At 42.8% G+C, this 18,396-nt stretch overlaps 1 protein-coding gene across 1 annotated transcript; it reads right to left on the reverse strand.

The window, feature by feature from the left end:
- Positions 1-5,850: 5,850 nt before the first annotated feature.
- Positions 5,851-17,365, reverse strand: AP1S1 (adaptor related protein complex 1 subunit sigma 1). The gene is made up of 5 exons (XM_063449674.1): positions 17,219-17,365; positions 11,177-11,355; positions 8,758-8,866; positions 8,049-8,186; positions 5,851-6,631 (listed from the first exon to the last, which is right to left on the reverse strand). The coding sequence occupies exons 1-5, from the start codon at positions 17,219-17,221 to the stop codon at positions 6,584-6,586; spliced, it is 477 nt and encodes a 158-aa protein (XP_063305744.1). The 5' UTR covers positions 17,222-17,365; the 3' UTR covers positions 5,851-6,583.
- Positions 17,366-18,396: the final 1,031 nt, after the last annotated feature.

Here is an 18,396-nt window from a genome sequence, read left to right on the forward strand (position 1 = left end):
CTTTCGTTCCCAGACTACTCGTTTTTCTGGGAGAGCTGGACGTTTTAGAGGCCGACCGTTCAGCAGAACTGCCTTCACAGGCTACAGGCCTCGTCCAACAGACAATTTCTGGCAATCGGGACAACCCCGACCCTACCACAGACAGCTGTTTACAAACAGAGGAGCTATCCGGGGACGTGGCTCTGCATCCCTACGCGGACGCACTGCTCAAGGTAATCAACCTTCCTTTTTTACACACACCTATTGCAGGTCGATTAAGCTATTTTTTCCCACAGTGGGAATTACTGTCACAAGACCTATGGGTTCTGCACACAGTACAAGGGTTCACAATAGACTTTCTTTCCACTCCAGTCCAGAACATGCCCCCTACACCACTACAGATGTCCACATCAGACAACCTCACATTGCAAACCGAATTGCACAAACTTCTTCAAAAAGGGGCGATAGAAAAATCCCCCTTTCCCCAAACGTTTCTCAGCAACATATTTCTGGTACACAAAAAAACGGGAGATTTACGTCCAATCATCAATTTAAAAGACCTGAATCGCTTCATCAGGTACCGTCATTTCAAGATGGAAGGCATCCATCTACTCAGGGACCTCCTTTGCGTGGGAGATTGGTTCTCCAGATTCGACCTCAAGGACGCATATCTCACTGTCCCAATTGCTCGCAACCATCGAGCCTTTCTCCAATTTGCCTGGCTAGACCAAATCTGGCAATTCACATGTCTCCCGTTCGGCCTTTGTTCCGCACCATGGTGTTTCACGAAACTGATGAAACCAGTGTTGGCGTTACTCCGATCTCAAGGGATTCGGTCCATCATTTATTTGGACGACATCCTAATTATGGCTCAGGATTCAGACCTTCTACGCAAACATACAGACATGACAGCAACCTTACTACAAAACCTAGGGTTTGTGATCAACTTTCAGAAATCAGCCCTGGAACCGTCTCAGAAGGTTCAGTTTCTCGGTTTTCTGATAGACTCCGTACAAGCGATCTTACAGCTTCCCTCCAAAAAAGTCAAATCCATAAAGAAAGAGATCCGCAAACTACTGTCAGCCTACCAGATTCGCCTACGCGACCTGGCACATATCATAGGCCTGCTGTCCGCCTCTATCCAGGCCATTTATCCGGGACCTTTACATTACCGGGCCATGCAACGGCTCAAAACACACTATCTACACCGATCCACTTCTTACGATCAGTACATCTCCCTGACAGACGAGGTTCGGATAGAACTTCACTGGTGGCTTCACAACATGGAAGCATGGAATGGCAAAGCCATTTTCGGATCGCAACCGGATTTCATCCTGGAATCCGATGCCAGTCTCTTGGGATGGGGCGCCACGTGCGCAGACAGGTCCACCGGAGGGCTATGGTCCCCCTCGGAACAAGCATTGCACATCAATTGTCTAGAATTGATTGCAGGGTCCTTTGCGATTCGCAGTTTCGCAAAGGATTGTTTCAATTGCTCACTGGTACTGCGCATGGACAACGTCTCTGCAGTGCGTTATGTGAACCGGTTAGGGGGTTCCCGGTCCAAACTATTGTCAGACCTTACCATGGATCTCTACCAGTTCTGCCTAGAGCGGAACTTATCCATCAGAGCGGAATATCTCCCGGGCACGGACAATCTAGTCGCAGACTGGTTCTCTCGCCATTGGAGAGATGTGAGCGACTGGCAATTGGACCCCCGATTGTTTCATCACATCCTTTGTCTTCGCGGGCCTCTCACTCTGGACTTATTCGCATCACGACTGAATCGCCAGACCGAAGCCTTCATCAGCTGGCTTCCAGATCCCCAATCCTGGGCAGTCGATGCATTCTTACATCCGTGGCCGGAGACAGGAGCCTACGCGTTCCCGCCTTTCTCCATGATCCAGCGCACCCTCTACCGGGTCAGAGCCCTAGTAGTGACAATAGTCATTGTCACTCCGTTATGGAGAGCCCAAACCTGGTTCCCAACCCTGTTGGAAATGTCAGCGAACTATCCGATCCTACTACCCCGATCTCCCAACATTCTAACGAATCCAACGGGGCATTGTCACCCTCTCGCCCTCCAAGGACGGCTCCAACTTGTAGCCTGGACCGTTTCAGGGGATCCTGGAATGTCGCAGGACTTTCGGAAACAGCTCAGACGCTCCTATGGGATTCCTGGGCCCCAGGAACTAGACGAGCTTACCTCAATGCATGGCGAACATGGGTCAGCTGGTGTTTGGAAAGGGACACCGATCCCTTTTCAGCTCCTTTGACGATAATATTAAACTTCCTGTCTAACCTATTTGATCAAGGCAAATCCTATAGATCAATTAATGTTTTTAGATCAGCCATATCCGCAGCACACGACCCTATTGACAACACACCAATAGGGAAACACCCTTCGGTTTGTAGATTGCTACGCGGAATCAGGCTAGCCAGACCCCCTCTACCTAAATATTCCAACTTTTGGGACGTTGCTCAAGTTTTTTCGCTTTTGGACTCATGGCCCTCTAACGAGAACCTAACGCTACGTCAACTCTCGGCTAAACTAGCTCTACTCCTGTGTCTAGTATCCTTCCGTAGGGTCTCAGACATTCGAGCATTCGATCTCCACGCTATAACCTTCTCCCCAGAAGGCGTTACTTTTCGCATCTCCAGACGCACCAAGACTAATTCTCTCTCTGTGTTCTACCCCTACTTTCCGAACAGACAGTCACTCTGCGTGGCGCTTTGCTTAAGGCACTACATAGCTGCCACGACCACGCTGCGCCCCCCTACAGGACCCCTCCTAGTGTCCTACGTCAAACCACACAAACCAGTGTCCGCCCCCACAGTTGCACGGTGGATCAAATGGATACTAACCCTGACATAGATTCCTCCTTTGGGGCGCACTCAGTCAGGGGAGCAGCCGCATCCTCAGCCTTTCGTGCAGGTAGCTCGCTTTCAGACATCTTGTCGTCGGCAGATTGGTCCAGGGAATCTACCTTTCGCACATTCTATTTCAAACCTAGATCACACGCGGCATCCTCCATTGTACAAGAGCGTTAAAACAGCAAATATGAAGCCTCCTGTCTTGCCATAAAATTAGGGATTATTCTAGCCCTAGTGACTGAATAATCTAAATTTTATTAACGACAGGAGGCGAATATTTTCCCACCCTTGTCCTCAGTACCAGGTCGACCCACCCTGAGGTAAGTTACTATCTTCTCCTACTCGATAGGTCTTACACAATTCACGCATCACCTGTTATCAATCAGGCTTACACCACACCACTAACAGTTAATATGTTACATCTCAGATCAAATCCATAAATTTCACTGGAATAATCTCTGTCTTCCTAATATACGTGCCATAAACTTGTATGCACATAGTAGGAGAACCTATACTCTCATGGTTTCTTTTTTCTCTTCTCTAGTGTGAAGAACCGTGACGTCCATAGCAGATGGATTAAGCAATCCACACAAAGTTTACACGGTTGACCCACAGTTCAAGTTCCAGTTCCAGTTTGGTTTACATGGTTGACACTCAAATGCTGTCGGCAACAACAAGAAAGAGGAATTGGGAGGAGCTTCACAAGGCTATATAATACTGATATGTACTCTGATTGGTTGAACTATTTTAAAATATTGTTAACTATTTCTTTGCTGCTGGGAGGTTCAGTAAAGAAGGATAAAGCAAATATTCGCCTCCTGTCGTTAATAAAATTTAGATTATTCAGTCACTAGGGCTAGAATAATCCCTAATTCTCAATTTCCGCATTGCAACACATTGAGCTTTGAGCTCAGAAAACCTCCTCCCAGCACTTGTGAACAGGAATCCACACTGGAGTAAAGCAGCCCGAAGCACCTATCGCTTCTCCTGCTCTTGACCTTTACCTGGCCAACCCAGTCCCCACTGGACCCCAGAGAAGCCAACCACACTGTTGGATACATACAGAACTCCAGAAAAAGCCTCCTGCTCACACAAAAAATACAAACATCCCACACACAAACACAGAGTCCCCACAAACAATCCATATACATGCACACAACAAGCAGGCTCTCACATGCAATACCACAAACAGCCCGACACACACATTTCCACAAACAGCCCTTGTATACAGCCCGCATTCATAGGTATTATAGACAATACCACAAACTACTCATGAACATATGCAGTATAACTTTCCCAAATACGCAGCACACATAAATAACAAGCACAATAAGGCAACATACACACCTCAATGAAAAGGATTTCAAGATATTGTTTTGGCACCGTACGGCTAAAAAAGGTTGCCAACCCCTGCTATAGATAATGCATTTAAAAATATATGCAGAATTAGGCTATTATTAGAAGTTAATAAAAGATACTCACATTTGATGCTGTTGCATCTGCAATAAATTCCCAAGTTTTTATACTGCAAGTTAGCACTGCCCAGATAAGTGAGCAATAGGCCAATTATCTTGCTCCAGAATGGGACTATTCAAATCACCGAGTTTACCCCATAAATCCCTGTACAACATGGACTCCGTTAATAGCTTTCATAAGTGAAAAGCTGACAGCGCAATTACAATTTACAGAAATCTGACATGCTTACTAATGACATCAATAAACACAAAACAACTGTCTTCTAGGAGAAACAACATGTTGGAGGTACAAAAATTCCCATTTTAATGTACAGATAAGAACAAAAACAGACTTGATTGTAGACGCCCAATATGTATTTTATATCACACTATAATGTCTTATATGTTCTCTCATTTACCTCTTCATCCTATATTAAATTAAACCTTTAATTTCACCTATTCCTCTGAAAATGCGCTCATATTTAGAACATACATTCCTGTCCTCACTAAAAGTGTAGAGTCAATAGTTGGCATTTGTAGATTACTAAGCTACTTCCAGATGTGCATTTTAAGGCTAACTGACCACTTTGGATGGGAACCAATAGACAAAATTGCTATTGTAGAGGAAAATATTTAAAGGAACACTATAGTCACCAGAACAACTACAGCTTAATGTAGTTGTTCTGGTGTGTATAACAGCTCCCTTCAGGCATTTTCATGTAAACACTGCCCCTTGGGACACCCCTTAGATGGCCACTGGAGGGGCTTCCTGGGTCAGGGCTGCACAGTAAGTAGCCCTGACGTTTAGCGTCCCCACGCTCTGCATGGAAACGCTGAGTTTTCCTCAGAGATGCATTGATTCAATGCATCCCTCTGAGGAGGTCCTGATTGGCCAAAAACCCCTTCCTTCCCTCCAAGTCTGTAATTTTACCAGCTTGGTACGTTGACTTAAAAATGCAATTTACCTGTCGGTTTTTCAAAATTGCCATTTTAGTGAAGAAATCTCAAGTGTATTGCATTGTATAATTGTTACATTGATACAAGCAAAACGCCGCTATCTGTACTTGAGAAAGGCCTACATTCAGTGTGAAGACCACAAGCTTCTCAGGGTATCTAAGCTGGTCAGGTTTTTATGAAAAACCAATCAAATATTTAGACATTGGAAGTAATGTAATGAGAAAAACAAAATATGTGTATTTATTGGAAGATCGTGATGACTAATCTGCTATAGGGTGCCCACATCTAAATAATCTGACCTTTTATATACCTCAGATTCAGAAGTTAGATGGCCAAGAGAGCCAACGGGAACAAATCAGTGTCTCGCATCCTCTGGAAAAGCCATGTATACAAAGATGAGGACATTCTAGAAATGTGTGGTTGATGGAACGCTTCAGCAAACCCTACCAGCTCCCATTCAAGTCCAAACTTAAAATGTACTCTCTAAATGCTAGTAATTGGAGGAGTCACAGCCTACCACACATCCCATAAAACACCCATGCAGCATTTTGCCAAGTGCACACAGAAATTAAAAACAAGAGTTAAATTCAGTTAGCAGCACCCATGTTTAATTCCAGAAGAACGTGCAAGAGAAAGAGACCCTTGTGACTGACAGTGGCAGGAGTAATGAGTGTGATCAAGAATTAAAGAGAGGGACCCTCATGCCACCCCTCGCCCAAGCTCTACTCTGTTCACAGAGCATGGGTTACAGAGTAACTAGATAAGAGAGCACAGAATGTACAGACAAGTGCCCATCACCATGTGTGCAAATCAGCTTGACGCGAGAGAGGGGAAGTGTGCACCAGCACGTGATCATCTATGCAACAGAGCCTGTGAGTGTGTAGACTCTAGAAGAGTTGAGATGGATATTTAAAGTTGTGCTGACAGAGAATGTGACAGATCACTTACTCCAGACACCATGGTGCTCAGCTAGTCAGACATGAGGATTTGACTGTATGCTGGTAGAGCACCCAGAGATCTGGATCGAATGAGGGTAGCAACACCTAAAGTGATTGGTCCCTTTTTCTATTTGCATTTAAATAAACCCAATACAAGCAGATTAACACAAGCTCTGCACAGTGACACACACTTCTAGATAATAGCTAGCAGGCAGTGGTCAGTGGGCTTGCATTTGGAATACATAGAGGGGGGTGAAAGGTTTCACTGATTGGGTGAGGAGGAGGGACTGTTCTTGTATTCAAATGGGGTGTATTCAAAAGTGTTGCAGGAGGTGGGGTAAAAAAATAAAAAAAATAAAAAGAGGTGGTTGCATCTGTGTATCAAGCAAGTCCCATCTCCTCCAGAACGCTGCGCGGTGACTCATCCTCCTGCAGAGAAAGTAAGAACGTACGGGGGTCAGATTGACAAAGGAGAGAACAAGGGAAAATAAAGAGTAGCAAATACTGCAGCATTTAACAGAGTCTTTCAATGTCAGGTTTCGTTAAGCCTCTTTTGAATACTTTCCAGCATAACCAAAATTTAACTTTTTTCTAAATTCGTAGCCAACACCTGCGCCTTGTAGTCACAGACTACCCACCCCTGCCTGAAGGAACACATCCTCACTTTTTTCAAATAAAGATTTTTTTCTGTAAGCTGTCTATGCAAGGGCCCCTTCTTGCTTTCAGCATTAGAACTGCTAGATGCAGTTAAGGCTATTTTGATTCCTGGACGCAATTTAAGGCAATTTTGTCTTAGGAATCCCTCATAAATGACCGATTTTATACAACCCCCCCCCCCCCCCCCCCAAAAAAAACCTCTACATTTGGCAGGTCAGCACTTTTCATGCACTGCCCATCAGCATGAAAAAGCTAGTTTACATCCATGAAAACATGGAGGAAGCTCATGTACCTTTTTACATCCCCACCTGTTATTACTTATTTTTATTGCCTCTACCCACTCTCGATTTCCATTACCATTAAGTTGCACTAACAGACTTTAATTACTTTGTTAATTAAAAGTATGAATCCATCATTAGACCTCATATTGTCACTATTTCCACTGAGTTCCATCTCATACTATAAGTAATACGCTACGCCAAGTTAAATTAACCCAAATATGATCCTGACTGGCACTATCCCAGTTCAACTACTTTTTCAGTAACCAGAGTTATACGTTTCATTGGGAAGGACCCTCCACATAACTTGCTTTCAATTACCTTAACTTTAATTTGTTACAGCAACAACAACTGTGCAGCGCTGTGTATTATGTATAAAACACATACTTCGGAGATGCATTACAATCAATATCTGAAGTATGCATTTTAGAGAAGCAAACCGAAGGGAAAAAAACAACACTACTTTTAACTCTTTGAGCCCCACTTCCCAAAACAAAGGAAAAGAGGAGAACATTTTTTTTTTTTTTTTTTAAATGGTCTCGTTCCCCCTCCCATCCCATCTTCATTGTGGAAATTTCTTGCTATATGAAAGTGAGTGGGTTGGAGTCAGTGAGCTGTGACAGGACGAGAGAGCTGTATGATTCATCCACTGCAGAGAAAGGGGGGGAGCATAAGAAAAAAAAAGGAGGGAGCAAGCAGGAGACACAAAAGGAAGAAATACAGAATAATATAGAGAAAGAAGGGGACATCATAAAAGAAGAAAAGGGAATAAAGAAGAAAGAGGAATTAAATAGAAAATAAAGGAAAGAAAAAAATTTGACTAATAGAAAAGAAAAAACAAAAAAGATACAAAAAGACAAAAACAGCATGGGGAGTGGGAATAAAACCAGGTATATGGCAAAGTGTCTTACCTCCTGTAGCATGTCAGATTGCTCAATCGCTTTTAGGACACTTTTTTTCGACGTATCTTGTATTTCACCCCCCATCAGGAATTCATCCAAAATGAAATATGCCTTCTCAAAGTTAAAGATGATATCCAGTTCACATACCTACACCGGATGGGAAGGAAGGAGAAGTGAAAAGAAGTCATGGGGAAAATACTTTAACTAAGAGAAAGGAGGTTAAGACGGATTTACGAATGGAGGGGGGCTTTCGAAGTAGTGTAAAGAAAAAAAATAAAATAAAGATTTTATGGAAAAAATAATTATATAGACACTATAACAGTTAAGAGAATATGGGTACCACAATAGAAGGAATGGGAGATGAAAAGAATGTACAGTTAGACAAGGTTGGGGACATGAATAAAGAAATAGGGACAGAGAGGGGTTAAAAAAAAAAAAAAAAGCTACAGAAGAAGTTAACATCAGAATAAGAAACCGCTAGAGAAAATAAATTGGCCACGTGACAAGTTAGTTATAGAGTTCTGACTGAGAGGATTACATGCATAGTCTGTGATCTCAGTTAAACCTAATTAACGGAGCTCAGATTAAAGCCCAAGGAGGAAGATTAGTCATAAGGGTAGAAGGAGGAGGGGTGCATGGCAGAGCAGGACACAGAAAAGTTATACTGACAGTATTCGCTCCCCCCCACACCTCCCCATCCAACTCATCCCAAACTCACGCTGCCAAAATATTTGTCCAGCAGCTCGACATATCGGTGAATTAGCTCCAGGGTCAGAAGCTCGTTATCCTGATCTTCTACTGCACAGCAGAAATACAGGCTGGCGTATCTGTTGGGGGAGAAATAATGAAGTTTATAGTTAAAGACAGGGCAAAGCACAAATTGGGGAGAAGGAACCATGAAGAACATGTGAGAGGAAGCTTGAGCACAGGATCAGAATTGCAGCAGCACAGTGGGAGATTGAGATTGTGCTCGAGTCACATGGTACCAGTGGAAGACAGCACTGTAATGGACTGCGTGACACCAAGTACAATAGAAAAACAAAACCTAGAAGTAGTGTTCCAAAGTAAATAAGACGGTATTCGACCAGGAGAGTACCGTGTCATAGTGTATATAATGGTACTGGAGCAAGGGAGTTCTGTAACAGAGCATAACATTGTAATTAAGCAAGAGAGTGCTGTATCACAGTGTGTTTGATGGTACTAGAGCAAGCGAGTGTAAGATCGTGAAGGATAAAAATAAGTGGCTCAGTAAGTGTGTACAGAGGATCCTCCCAGCGCTGATGCTGTAATCTCACCATAGTAACAAGTTACAATCATAGCATTGCTCTGTTACTTTGCTGCGTACACACATCCCACGCTTCCTAAACGAATGTACAAGGAGATAAATAAGAATATGGGAGTCTATGGAGGAAAACATGGATAACCTGAGTAATTAAGATAAAAAGAGATGGACCTGACAAATGAGACCAAGTTCCGATGCTGATATTGCTGCACACTGCACTTTAAATACAGGATGCAGACACAGAGGAAGAGTGAGACACAATAATAACAAACAACTAAAATATCTTGCAAAACGCCACAAATGACCACTTTGTCATTCAGTAATATTAGCTTTGGAGATTGTGTAATAATGCCGGAAGCTTTACAGCCAAAGTGCTAAATTTAATTCAACAGGGATGCCTTCTGGAAGAATTTGTTGGTGCTGCTCTGCATAGAATCAATCTACCCTGTGCTACAGCCCTGATTCACTATAAACACCCATGAATTCAGCAGAGTTTAAGGTACCTAACAGCAGCTAAAGCTGACGATATTAAACCTTTCGCTGGTGATCAGCGTTCTGTCAAGGAGAAATGCCCATTAGATCGAGCGAGATGTAGACTGATTTGGTTAACATTATCTCTCACGTAGGAATATATAACACATAGGAATTGACCCCGGCTAAAACAATCAATCGAACATACGCAACCATGGTTATCTGACTCCTGGGATTAATGCAATTTTATTAAAATGTCCACATATCTCTAGCCTGTACTATGGAAAAAACAATACATGCAAGCAGTTTATAACAAATAAATAAAATGTAGTCTTTTAGTTTCCACTAAGTGAACTGCTATTGTAGGTGAGTTTGGGATGCACTGCACTGGAACAGATACTGGGAAGAGATTTAATTGTGTCTGGAGCACATATGCAAGACAGAGATAATAACAGGCTGCTCTGTCAGAATGGGCAATATTGTACACAAAAGTAAATATATACACTATAATCAATCCGAAATGTCATTACAAAAGCAGTGTTACCCAAGGCTGGCACAGTATAGCCATCGCAATTGACAGAGTGTACAACAAGAGATTCAATACTAATGGTCTGGAAGCTTTGTGGATGTGCAACTTCTATGGTGGCAATACAGTAAAAGAAAAAAGATTAAGCTTTGAATTATTGCAATTTAAATGGTTACTCCAAACAGTGATTTGAAGTAGTCATGGTGCCTGGAGTCTGTTTGTGCAGCATTTCACTATATAACGCTGCACTTAGCCCCTTGGCTGACGAAGGTGTAACAGAAAATGAGTTTTGATGCATAGTGTAGTGTGTAATTCGCTCACAGCCAATGAATAGTGACTGGATTGGATCCAGCTTCCGCAGCTCTTTACCAGGGATGAAGGAGGATGGCGGAGTCCCAGGTAAGAGGGCAAACGTTGCTAAACTCCCATTACCACCTCTAGTGGCCGTCTGTATGTTACTAGGAAGTAATGTAAATATTACCTTTTCAAACAAAAGGTAGTGTGTACAGCAAAAAAGCCTGCAGGGACAAGCTATAGACTCGAGTACAACTACATGAAGCATCTGAAAGGTGTGAATAGTATGACAGGGAGCACCAGAGCTGCCTGGAGAGATAAGTTCTGTAATATTCATACAAAGGGCTTCTTAAATTGGTACTTGTTATAGTAAAGCTCCTTACACCTGCACTCCTTATGGTTTGCTGGGGCTCAGGTCCTGGCATCTTCCAAGAGGATAACTCTCACCAATTAGCAAAGAAAGTAAATATATGCAAAGCAGTATATGCAAACAATAGCCAAGTGGGCAAAAGAGCTGTGACTGAAGACCTAAACATCACAATAAAAGAATTGCAAAAAGATCACCTTTTGTAGACCACCTTTAGATCCTTCCATTCGAGGAAGCTACACATCTTGGGTTTCCGGCTCAGAACGGTCTGCATGAGATCTCGCACCAACTTTTTCTTTTCCCTCTCCGACGTAGCCAAATACCACTTCTGTAACCGGAGCTTACCCTGCCGGCTAAAAAGCAGCATGAATCTCATCTACAGGAGAGAAGCATAGGAAAGGGGGAGGGAAAAAAAAAAAAAACAAGAAGAGGAGAATCAATGACATTTAAAGGGAGAAATTATTTTTTAATTATTATTATTTATTTATTTTAAACCACAGGTTTAAAACTACACGCTAAGTTTGACATATTGTCATTGAAGGTTGGGCTTTAGGCTGGTGGGAAAAGAGAATCCCTGATGCGGGACACAACAACGGCAGACTCCAGGCACCATAACCACATCAATTAATTGAAGTGCTTATGGTGCCTACAGCAAGAATTGTCTAAAATGGACTCAGCTATATCACATGAAAAAGCGGAGACCACTGAGCACCAGCTAAAGAGCTAACGATCGAGAACAGTAATATAGGAGATACTAGCAACACCTGGTGACGTCAGGCATTGTGAATTGAATATCATGTAAACGGAGTGAACAGCCTTTTAAATGCCAAAGGTTGCATTATTCTACAAAAACAAATATACAGAGAATATCATTATTATATTATTTTTATTGTTTATTTTATATACCGCCATTAGATTCCATAGCGCAGAGTATATAAAGGACCACTCTAGGCACACAGACCATTTCATCTCAATATTACAAAATAATAATTTTCAAGACCATAGGCTCCCTTTAATACATTCACTCCACTCTGAATGAACAGCTTTATCTAGTCGTCTATTTGTATATCATGGGAAATATTATTTTTATCGTGTGTGTGTGTGTGTTTAGTGAATGCACTAAAATCGCGTCATATATTTAAAGACTTTTCACTAAGGTGAAGGACAGGTTCCTCTGACCAAGAAAGGCATTAATGCAGATGACACGCAAATCTACCTGTCCTCCCCTGATCTCTCTCCACCCACCTTGACTCGTGTTTCTGACTGCCTCTCTGCTATTTCCAACTGGATGGCTGCTCACTTCCTTAAACTCAACTTGTCCAAAACAGAACTTCTAGTTCTTCCTCCCTCAAGTGCGGCTACTCCTGTTGTCTCCTTCCAAGTCAACGGCGCTACTATCTCCTCTGCCTCGTAGGCTCGCTGCCTAGGGGTTCTTTTCGATTCTGACCTCTCTTTTACTCCCCATGTCCAATCGATAGTCAAATCCTGTCGCTTCCAACTCAAGAACATAGCGCGCATCCGCCCATATCTAACGCCAGACGCGGCTAAGATACTGGTTCATGCTGTTGTTCTCTCGCCTCGACTACTGCAATCCCTTTCTCACCGGTCTTACATGTTCCCAGCTTGCACCGCTGCAATCTATAAAGAATGCGGCTGCGAGGCTTATTTTCCTGTCCGGTTGCACCTCTCACGCCTCCACGCTCTGTCAGTCCCTGCATTGGCTTCCAGTTAGATATAGGGCCCAATTCAAAATTCTGGCGCTTGCTTACAAATCCCTACATAATGCTGCTCCAACATACCTATCCCGTCGAGACCCCTGCGGTCCAGAGTCCAGAGTCTGCCAATAAATGACGTGTGCACAGAATTAACATTAGACAGCTCAGGACTCTTTTTCCAGGCTGGCTAATAAGAGCTTCCGGGGAGGCAGGGGTCAAACCTCTGGCAGAAGCATTAAATATCTCCCTCTGTGCTGTGTTTCATACAGAAATGCTGCACATACAGGATACTTGCACCATGAACACTTCAGAAGTGGCCACGGTACCTGGGGTAACCCTTTAACAAGCATCCCATTCTCCAATGGAACAATTCAAACATGACTTTTGTGTATGGTGAATGTTTAATGTTGTAGAAAGGGATTTTATTTGTCCATAAATGGTAAATCCCTACCACTATAAAACACCGTGACAGGAGGTCAGCAGTCTCTGTCCTGTAGAACAGAATTAATGATGACAAATCTGGCGTAGAGTGTACTCTGAATAACAAGTGGCAACAGTGAGAAGAATTCAAGGGTCATTGGGAGAGTATTAAAGTCTATAAGTTGTTAGAAGACCCCAGAATATACACGTAAAAAAATAAAATTGAATTGGGTGGGAGTTGATGATTCAGAGTGGGGTGATGTAACTTAATGGATGGCAAGAGGTGTCAAACCTGAGGAGTTCCAACATTTATCTTATTAGGACTTGGCACCTACTAGTGCAAGTCAGGGTAGTGTTTCAGGCAATATTCTGAAATACTTCAAGCGTACAATCATGGTTATTCAGTAAACCAGAAAATGGATTGAAACTATTAGGCCAAAGTGTGAGCAATGGAAAACTTCTCTAAACTATTTTTTACAAGTTATCTTAAAATTTACAAAGATTCCATGTCTGGGGAACACATTAAAAGAACACTAGAGGCTTGGGGATACAAACTTGTATTTCTAACAATATAGTGCCCCTGTCGTTTGTTTTATATAACCCCCCCAAACACACACCTTTTACAAGTAAATTGAATTAAACAAAGCTCTTTACTTGCCTTTGTCCAGCACCAAGATAAACCAGGGCTGTTTTTACATTTCTGCGGTGTTTGTGTTTAGCTGTAATTTTCCTCTTACTCATTTACTGTACCCACACATATTATATACTGTTTTTCTCACCATTAAATGGTCTTTCTAAAGATACCATTATTTTCTTCATCTCATAATTTACTATAATAACAAATATAAAATATGATGAAAAAAAACAACAAACACACCTTTTCTACACCAAAAACGCATCTACAATCGCCAGAAAACACCCGTGCTAAATAGTTTCAAAATGTTGTCCTGAGTTTAGAAATATCCAATGTTAACATGTGCTTAGCTTTTGTTTTTTGCAAGTGAGACAGCCACTAGAGGATTTGGAGGCTGGATTAACCCATTTATAAACATAGCAGTTTCTCTGAAACTGCTATGTTTATAAAAAAATGGGTTAACCCTAGCTGGACCTGGCACCCAGACCACTTCATTAAGCTGAAGTGGTCTGGGTGCCTAGAGTGGTCCTTTAAAGGGCCACTATAGGCACCCAGACCACTTCAGCTTAATGAAGTGGTCTGGGTGCCAGGTCCATCTAGGATTAACCCTGCCTGTTGTAAACATAGCAGTTTCAGAGAAACTGCTATGTTTACATTAGGGTTAATCCAGCCTCTAGTGGCTGTCTCATTGACAGCCGCTAGAGGCGCTTCCGCGCTTCTCATTGTGTTTTTCACAGCGAGAAGACGCCAGCGTCCATATGAAAGCATTGAGAATGCTTTCCTATGGACTGGCTGAATGTGCGGGGCTCTTGCCGCGCATGCGCATTCAGCCGATGACTACCGAAGAGGGAGGAGAGTCCCCGGCGCTGGAGAAAGGTGAGTGTTTAACCACCTTCAGCCCGGCGGGAGTGGGACCCTGAGGGTACTATAGTGGTCCTTTAATGTAGTTGTTCTGGTGAGTATAATAGTTCTCTTCAGGCTTTTTTCATGCAAACACTGCCTTTTCTACATTGCCTCTAGGGACACCTCCAAGTGGCCACTCCTTAGATGGCCACTGGATGTACTTCCTGGGTCAGTGCTGCCGAAAAAGCAGCCCTGACGTTCAATGTCCCCATGCTCTGCATGGAGACGCTGAATTTTCCTCATAGAGATGCATTGATTCAATGCATCTCTATGAGGAGGTCCTGACTGGTTGGTCCTTAATGGGTTAAAGGACCACTATAGTGCCAGTAAAACGAGTGCCCTGAGGGTGCCCCCACCCTCAGGGTCCCCCTCCTGCTGGCCTGGATGGAGAGGAAGAGGGGTTAAACTTACCTCTTTCTCCAGCGCCAGGCGGGGAGCTCCCCTCCTCCTCTCCTCGGCTGAATGCGCGGCAAGAGCCGCGAGCGCATTCAGCCAGTCCATAGGAAAGCATTATCAATGCTTTTGCTATGGACGCTGGTGTCTTCTCACTGTGAAAATCACAGTGAGAAGCGCGGAAGCCCTCTAGAGGCTGGATTAACCTACCGTATAGGTAAACATAGCAGTTTCTCTGAAACTGCTATGTTTATAGAAAAAAGGGTTAAACCTAGCTGGACCTGGCACCCAGACCACTTCATTAAGCTGAAGTGGTCTGGGTGCCTATAGTGGTCCTTTAAGTACCACATATCCATAAGCAATCTCATTATATATTTAGAGTATTATCAATGTACAGATCATTCAGTGTAATATTAGTAGTATTATTATTATCATCATCAGTGTATTATAGTATCAATGTACAGCTCCCATTCAGTGTAATATTAGTAGTATTATAATCAGTGTATTATAGTATCAATGCACAGCTCCCATTCAGTGTAATTAGTAATATGAGTATTATTATAATCAGTGTAGTATATTAATGTAATATTAGTAGTATATTATTATTATCAGTTTAATATAATCAATGTACAGCTCACATTCAGTGTAATAGTATTATAGTATCAATGTACAGCTCCCACCTATCTCTCTATATATCTATATCTACCGTATTTATTCGAGTATAACGCGCAAAATTTTATACCGATTTTTAATCTAAAATTAGTGTGCGCGTTATACTCGAATAAATATTCGAGTGGGTGCTCCGATTATACCTCCCAGGACCGCCAGGCTCATTACAAGCCCGGCGGTCCTGGGGGGGCGGGCAGCAAGCGTTTACTCACCTCTGTGCAGCTCCTCCAGCTTCCCAGTGTAAATCTCGCGAGACCCGCGGCCAGCTCTGATGTCAGAGCTGGCCGCGGGTCTCGCGAGATTTACACTGGGAAGCTGGAGGAGCTGCACGGAGGTGAGTAAACGCTTGCTGCCCGCCCCCCCAGGACCGCCGGGCTTGTAATGAGCCCGGCGGTCGGTATTATCGGAGCACCCACTCGAATATTTATTCGAGTATAACAAGCACCCTAATTTTAGATTAAAAATCGGTATAAAATTTTATACCGATTTTTAATCGAAAATTAGGGGTGTGCGTTATACACGTGTGCGCGTTATACTCGAATAAATACGGTATATATCTATCTATGTCTATGTGTATATGTGTATCTATGTGTATAGAGTCCTGATGAAAGTCTGTGTATAACAGACTGAAACGTTGATTTTTTGTAAGGTTTATTAAAAGTTAAGTTTTATTCTTCTATATAGTCCTGAGAGTGCTATCTGAACGATCTTTTTCGATACTTCGCTTGACAAGCACCGGGCAAGTACATTTTCATTATATGGAGTGCAAGATTATTTAACTTTTTTTTTTTTGTGTGTGTATATCTATGTATGTGTATGTATATGTATATCTATGTGTATATAAACCAGGTGTATATATCTATGTGTATATCTATGTATGTGTATATAAACCAGGTGTATCTATGTATCTATGTATGTGTATATAAACCAGGTGCATATATCTATCTATGTGCATATATCTATCTATGTATGTATGTGTATATAAACCAGGTGTATATATCTATGTATATGTGTGTATGTGTATATAAACCAGGTGTGTATATCTATGTATCTATGTGTATGTGTATATAAACCAGGTGTATATATCTATGTATCTATGTATGTGTATATATCTATGTATGTGTATATATCTATGTATCTATGTATGTGTATATATCTATGTATCTATGTATGTGTATATATCTATGTATGTGTATATAAACCAGGTGTATATATCTATGTATCTATGTATGTGTATATATCTATGTATCTATGTATGTGTATATATCTATGTATCTATGTATGTGTATATATCTATGTATCTATGTATGTGTATATATCTATGTATCTATGTATGTGTATATATCTATGTATCTATGTATGTGTATATATCTATGTATGTGTATATAAACCAGGTGTATATATCTATGTATGTATCTGTGTATATAAAGCAGGTGTGTGAGGGAATGTCTCCATTGATTAATCCCCCCTTGACAGGAGGCCGCTCTCCCACGTCTGTTTCTCACCATCTTGCTGCCGGACCTGTACACCCTGCGCTCCCCGTGCTGCGGCCTGCTCTGGGGCCTCGGTCCCCGGTCTCTCCTGGCTCAGTGTCCGGACCTGGAGCCTCCTCCCCCCGGCCTCACCCCGAGGGAGGGAGGAAAAGGGCCGCCAGGGCGCATGCGCGAAAGAAGGAGCATGGCCGTGTGCGCACGCGCGGAGGGAACTACGGCAGCCGGTGGCGGCCAGGCTTGCCATCATTGCGCACGCTCCACACGGTATCCTGGAAACAGGCGCCCACGCCCACTGGTCACAGTGGGCGGGGCTTTCAGTTACCTGCCCAGGTGTGACTGTACGTCACCCGACTGCAGATTGCTCGACACGTGAGCTGTCAGTGCAGAGCCGCCATCTTGTTGGAGGGAGCGATCAGAGGCTCCAGACTGGGACAGGAGAAATCCTCCCAAATACAAACAGCTCACCCCAAAATCCAGCAATACTGAGGGGGGAGAGCTGCCAGGCCTGCTAGTGTTTCAGAATGTGGGCAGTAACTGCTTTATTCACTAAAGGGGGAAATGAAGGGGAATTTCACATTTTAGGACAAAATAGTCAAATTGGGAAAAAATCCCCCAAGTCCGCTATGCTTTCAGTGGAGATATTTTGGCCTAAAAGTTTAAACTTACTTTGTATTCACTTTAGTATTCCGAGCAATTGAGTGTATCAACGTGTGGGGTTTATTCACTAAACTCTGAATTACAGAGAAATGAAGTCCAAGTAGCAAAATGTAGGAAAACAAAAATAAAATAATCACCAAGATGTGACTATTCTTAGCGCGTTCCTGTCACCATCTGGAGTCTTTACATAATATGCAAAAGCGCGTAAAAGTGTCTGATGCCTGCGGTGTGCAGGGGAAAGTAAGCTAAATGTACCTAAACCTGTCCCTCGCAGCAGCCACCGCCATGGTCATCCTGCCAGTCCTTCAGCTGTCAGGAACCCACATCCGTGTTTCCGTGTTGTAATCTCACGCATGCAGAAACAAGGTGGTATCTGCATGTCAAGTGGGTAGAGGGCCATACCTTGCCCTAAAGAATCATGCAAGCAAAACCTTGTTTTAACGGCATAAAAGAGACCGCTTTCTGAAGGTTGTTCTTCAACGTTCTAAAACTCGAAAAGGAAAATATATTTCAGAACAAACCGCTTATTGAAG

Source organism: Pelobates fuscus, chromosome 3 (assembly GCF_036172605.1).
Source record: "Pelobates fuscus isolate aPelFus1 chromosome 3, aPelFus1.pri, whole genome shotgun sequence".
In the NCBI taxonomy this organism is placed as follows: Eukaryota; Metazoa; Chordata; class Amphibia; order Anura; family Pelobatidae; genus Pelobates; species Pelobates fuscus.

What these genes read in the sequence shown, in the direction of transcription:
- AP1S1 (XM_063449674.1), bottom strand. An exon ending in CTAAAGGTGGTCTACAAAAG is followed by an intron (nt 8,867 to 11,176) that starts GTGATCTTTTTG and finishes CTCCCCCAACAG; the next exon opens with ATACGCCAGCCTGTATTTCT. An exon ending in TGGACAAATATTTTGGCAGC is followed by an intron (nt 8,187 to 8,757) that starts GTGAGTTTGGGA and finishes CATCCGGTGTAG; the next exon opens with GTATGTGAACTGGATATCAT.